The following is a 5,481-nucleotide window of genomic DNA, read 5'->3' on the forward strand; positions in this document are numbered from 1 at the left end:
ATGCCTGAGCAAAGGCCAAACATATGCCCTGACTGTGAGATTCTCAGTCTGTCCTCCTTTCTTGATTTGCACTGCCACCCGAGGTGACCATCTCAAAGCCACTACGGCTGAACGTTCCTCCACATTCCAAAGGGCCTTGTCTATTTTTAAGGGGATTACATTTCTTATAACTTTGGAAGCATCCTAGAGCACAGATGCATTCAATCAAGAATGAGAAAACATTCTGTTCAATACAGACTTTTCCTATAATCTTTTTAGTCTCAGATCTCTAAATGTTTCGTACAAATCATCTCTTGTGCCTTAAGGTACCACTCTGATTTCAGAATAGAAAAAGCAGGTTACCTCTTTGGAGGTTACTGTATAACGTGGTTTAATTTTTTTCTCTTCTTTATTCCACTTGTTTATGAAAAACAGGACACTATGTCCTCAGAGCACAGGAAAAGAACCGGTGGTTTTACTAACACATGATACACACAAGACTGAAGAATGAGATGTGGCTCAGATCAAGAGGCTAAATTCAACTGTTTTCTGAAATGATAATTACCTTAGAAGTTCGATATCCAGAGGGACTTCAATCAAGATATGATCAACAGTGTAACTGATTAATGTGACAAAGAGGACTTGGTTAAAAATTCACAGAATGCACCTTCTTCAGGGTATAATATCCAGAAGCTGTGCTAGGAAGTACACATGCATCTTTCACTGTAGTGCTTTAAAAATCAGCCTTCTAGAGCAATATTTTTCAAATGTTATTGTGCTTACAATATCGTGTGGTGATCTTGTTAAGACGTAGATTCTGAATCAGTAGGTCTGGGGTGGGGCCTGAGATTCGGCATTTCTAACTAGCACCCGGGTGATGCACAATCTGCTGGTGTGTGGACCATGCTTTGTGTAGCAAGACTGTACACTACCCTGTCCAATATGGCAGCTATTTGCCACATGGGGCTACTTCCGTTAATTTAAATTAAATTAAATTAATCATTCACTTCCTCAGTCACATTAGCCACATTTCAAGGGCTCGATCTCAGATCATTCTGTGGAATAGATTTACAACAGAAAATGGTTTGTTAGGGTGGCCCGGTGGCGCACTGCTACAGTACGCCGCTTGGGAAGCGTGGTGGCGCTCCCACTGAGGGTTCGGATCCCACATACAGACCGCTTCCCGCTCACTGGCTGAGCGAGGGGCGGGCACAACACCGAGGGTTGCGATCCCGTTGCCGGTCCTGGTCTGGTACGGGCGCGACACTGAGGGTTGCGATCCCATTGCCGGTCCCGGTCGGTACGGGCGTGACACTGAGGGTTGCGATCCGTTGCCGGACACAAAAAAAGACAAAAAGGAAAAAAAAAAAAAGAAAATGGTTTGTTAAATAATTCCTGATTCCTGTGATCTCATCTCATCTCTTTTCTTTTTTCTCTTTTTTTTGTGAGCTGGACAGTACGGGGATCTGCACCCATGACCTTGCTGTTATCAGGCTGCGCTCTAACCACGTGAGCTAACCGGCCAGCCCCCAAGTCTCTTCTCTTTTCCAGCTGTGGGCTACCAGCTTACATTTGGAGACTAGCAAACACTGGGAGATAAGTGTGTGTGTCTGGAACCAGGAGAGATGAGGCTGAAGACAACCATGGAGAAGAATTGTTAAGGAATCCAAAGAATAAAAGGATTTCAGGAAGGGTGTGGTCAAGAGGGTCACATGTTGCTGAGAGGACAAACAGGCTATGGTTTGAAACTGTCCATTGACGGTGAAGTGGTGGGCAGATTTGGTGAAACAGGATCAAACAAGAGTTTTTTAAGATGGAAGTGTTTTGTTTATTTATATGATGAAACTGGAAAATGCCTGCCATGGGCCACAAAGGAGACTGGCCATGGGGATATATTGGTTTTGAAAGCTCAAGACAAAATGAGCCCTGCAGTGACCTAGTTTGTGCTTTGACAGTTCAAAGAAGTCAAATAAATACCATCAGCCACTAAAGATTTCAGAGTCTCCAGTTCTTAGGAGCAGATCTGAAGCCTTCAAAGACACCTTGCATTTCCTTTTGGCTAAGTAGAAAAATAACTGCTTTGTCTTTGTTACACCGGTGACTACAGAACTCTTTGCTCTTTCTTAGGTGCCACTTAGGATGATGAGCTATTTCCCTCATCACTTTCTACTCAAAATCTCAAAATAAACTCTATTTTCAAGGAGAGGCCAAGCCCTGTGGGATTTTGCCAATCAAAATCTGACACCCTGTTCAGAGGGTGAAAAGCAGTTTTAATTAGGTGCACAGACCAGCCTCTTTTTAAAGGAAATAAAACTTCTAAAAATTACATTAATTTCCCTATTATTAGTAAGTTAAAAAGAACACAAAAGCTCATAGAACTCAGTAATGGGCAAAGCTGATTACATTTTCCCGCTGCTGCTGCTGCTGCTGCAAAAAGCCCATTCAAGGAGAACGGCAGGCATCACATGCCAGGGCAGACAGGGCTTAATTTCCCCAGGGCAGTGCAGTGCCTCGGACACTCAGAATATTGCCTTCTGGATTGCTCCAAATTGCTTCCAGACCATTGCATTGTTGCACTATGTGGTGGCAAAGGAGAGCTGATATGTCACTTGAATTGGACCCTTGGGACAGGTAGGACAACTGGAATCTGGACTCAGATGGGCACCATGTGACTTGGGGCAAGACACAGAATCTTTGAATCCCTTTATTTTAAAAATAGGCAGCATATAATTTTTTCCCTGTCTACAGAGGTTTTTTTTTCCAGAACAAAATGCAAAGCAGACTGATACATCCAACGCAGCTTGATTTCCCAAGACAGTTGTGCACCTCCGACCTAGCTCATGCTCCAAGCATTCTCTACATTTTTGCCTAGAATTTTTCTTTTAAGCAATTAAAAAATCTCTGAGTTTCTTATGATTAACTAAAGGATTTCAGTCATTGAACACTGGCTCAGTGGGGATTTGGGGATGGCATGATTAAGTTGACTTGATTATGGGCCCTGGGGAGAAACATTGAGAAGGGAAGGGTGGGACTAGAGCAAGAGACTCCACCCGAGGGGCTCACCCGTGAGGCGGCTAGTCCAACCGTAGGCTCAGACAAAGGGACAGACCCAGGCAGGTTTGAGCTGGGAAGAAGGACAAGGAGGCAGGAGGAAACCCAGGTGGTGAGTGTCACCTCAATCCAGTGTAACCCGTAGAGCAATGGACGTGCTATCGTGCTTATTCATGCATGAGCCCAGTGAGAGATCAGGCAGAGTTAAGGCAGAGCTTTCAGCTTGAACCCATATCAGAGGCACCTGGCAGATCACTGGCATGACACTTGGATGGCCTGGTGGGGGACAGGGGGGTGAATGAGGCATCCGCACTTTTGACAAGTCCCCAGGTTATCCTGTTGCCCTTGGTCAGATGACCACTTCTGAGCAGGGCAAATGCAGACCTCATCCTTCCAAGCATCAGGGTACCACACACAAGGGACAGAGGTTACTTCAGGGCCACCTAAAAGGAAGTTGAAGCTCTAGAGAAGAAGTGGGAACAGAGCCATAATTTACTGGATCAGTTAACAGGCTGGTGGGTAGAAAACATCTAAATCAGCAACTAGCCGGGCGTGTTGAGTCCATACACATTGGCCAAAAGCCCTACCACACTTCCTCCCTGATTATGGCCTGCAAGAGTTAACCCTAGAAGCACATCCAACCATAGAGAAGTCTGGGGTGTGGGGGTACACCTCAGGCACTGTAGCCTCACTGGGTGTTTATAACCAAGTGACTTTGCCTTCGGATTACAGAATACCAATACGATGTCCCGAACAAGATGAGACGTTTCTTATCCCACATTACAAGAGACTCGGGGCAGACGGTGCAGGGGACGTTATTCTTGAGCACTCGGTGGCAGACCCTGGTTGGTTTCCCTGTGACTCTCATGGCTTTCCTTTCTTGGCTGCAAAATGGTGACCTTTGCTTCAATGTTCAGGCCCTCACACAACCTTCTGGAGAGGTAGGACAAGGAACTGCATCCCCAGCGCCTCTCTTTGCTGGGGAGGAGAACAGTTGCAGAAGCCTTCCCGCAGCCCTGCCTTTATGCCTCATAGACCAGAGTGGGTTATTTGTTCACTCCCTAATCCATCTCAGAGCCATCACGCTTTACACCGTGCGGTTGGAGAAGGGCCCCCTCCCTGAGCCTACTGTCCCCAGTGCAGGAAAGTATCGGGTGCAGTGAGCCAGGAAAGAGCGGGCAGATCTCTTCAAAGGCAACAGTGTGCCTTCACCCGTCCGCTCAGGAACACCATCAGTGGATTCTAAGTGCTGGGAACCAACTCCTGCAGAATTTACAACCCTTATAGTCTGTCCATCCTCAGATGATGGCAGTGACATTACGGCCAAGGAACTGAGCTCTAGCTGTAACTCAGAGCCACCAGTCCTTCCTCCATTCTCCTCTGAAGCACACAGAAACTTCCCAGCACAGACCTCCTGTGTGGGGCCCTGCAGGTCTTCTGTGTGTCACCTCAGCCTGTGCTGAGATGCATCTCGTCATATTTCTTAACTTGGATGTTTTGTCACTTTCCTTTTTTGAAACCAAGGATTCCTCTTTTCACCTTCCTTTGCATTTGGTTTTGGTCAAGGCTCATCTCGGATGTACCTCCAGTGTGAGAGAAAGTGTCTTAGGAAATGCTGTATAGAAGTAGTCTGAGGGCTATTAGCTCGGCTGGTTAGAGCGCGGTGTTATGACACCAAGGTCAAGGGTTTAGATCCCCATACCAGCCAGCAGCCAAAAAAAAAAAAAAAAAAAAAAAATGTAGTCTTAGTTCTGTTTTTGAAATGACACATCAAGTCGTGTTTTTCTATATGCCTATAAGAATATTTATGCCTAATGACTTCTGCAAATCATGTAATTAGAAACATAGATTTCTTTCTTGGTTCCACTAATGTTTCATAATTTTATTGTCCAATTTGCACTTTTAAAGCTATTTCAACAAAACGAATACTAGCAGTTAGAGTATCTTATTTGACTTCTGTATTCCTTCCCTTTCTTCTTGAAAAATTAAAATAAAGAAATGGAATGTGATCTCAACATCAAAAGAAACTTAAGTTTGAATATTCAACACAGGCAAGAAGATGATATTACAGAGCAATTACCCATTGTATCTAGAATCTATGAAGAAGTTCTGATGACTGGATAATAAATGAAAAAATCCCTAAGACTAAGTGTCGAGAGATAAGAGAATTATAAAGCTATCATTGTTCAAATGAAACTAATCTTACTACAAGGCAGCAGAGCTAGAGAGGTGAGGAGCCTTGCCAAGATCTTACCTGGAGGAGGCTGCAGAGACAGCTCCTGACCCACACAGCCTTGCAGCTTGGACCTGCTCCATGCGGCAGCCACAAGCCAAATGTGGCTACTAAGCACTCAACATGTGGCCCATTCGAGTCGAAACATGCTGTCAGTGTAAACTACACACTGATTTTGAAGACTTCGATTCACCTATTTCTTTTCTTTTTTTTTTTTT

The 5,481-nt window shown here is 44.8% G+C and overlaps 1 protein-coding gene across 1 annotated transcript in view; it reads right to left on the reverse strand.

Annotated features, from left to right (window-relative positions):
• The window catches only part of LOC103602985 (probable G-protein coupled receptor 141), a 17,420-nt gene extending 12,074 nt beyond the window's left edge, over positions 1 to 5,346 (reverse strand). Inside the window, exon 1 of the mRNA XM_008587439.1 lies at positions 5,285 to 5,346. Within this exon, the coding sequence (XP_008585661.1) occupies positions 5,285 to 5,346 (62 nt within the window). The remainder of the gene's footprint in view (positions 1 to 5,284) is intronic.
• Between the last annotated feature and the right edge of the window lie 135 nt (positions 5,347 to 5,481).

The sequence above is a fragment of the Galeopterus variegatus genome, unplaced genomic scaffold (assembly GCF_000696425.1).
Source record: "Galeopterus variegatus unplaced genomic scaffold, G_variegatus-3.0.2 Scaffold4395, whole genome shotgun sequence".
In the NCBI taxonomy this organism is placed as follows: domain Eukaryota; kingdom Metazoa; phylum Chordata; class Mammalia; order Dermoptera; family Cynocephalidae; genus Galeopterus; species Galeopterus variegatus.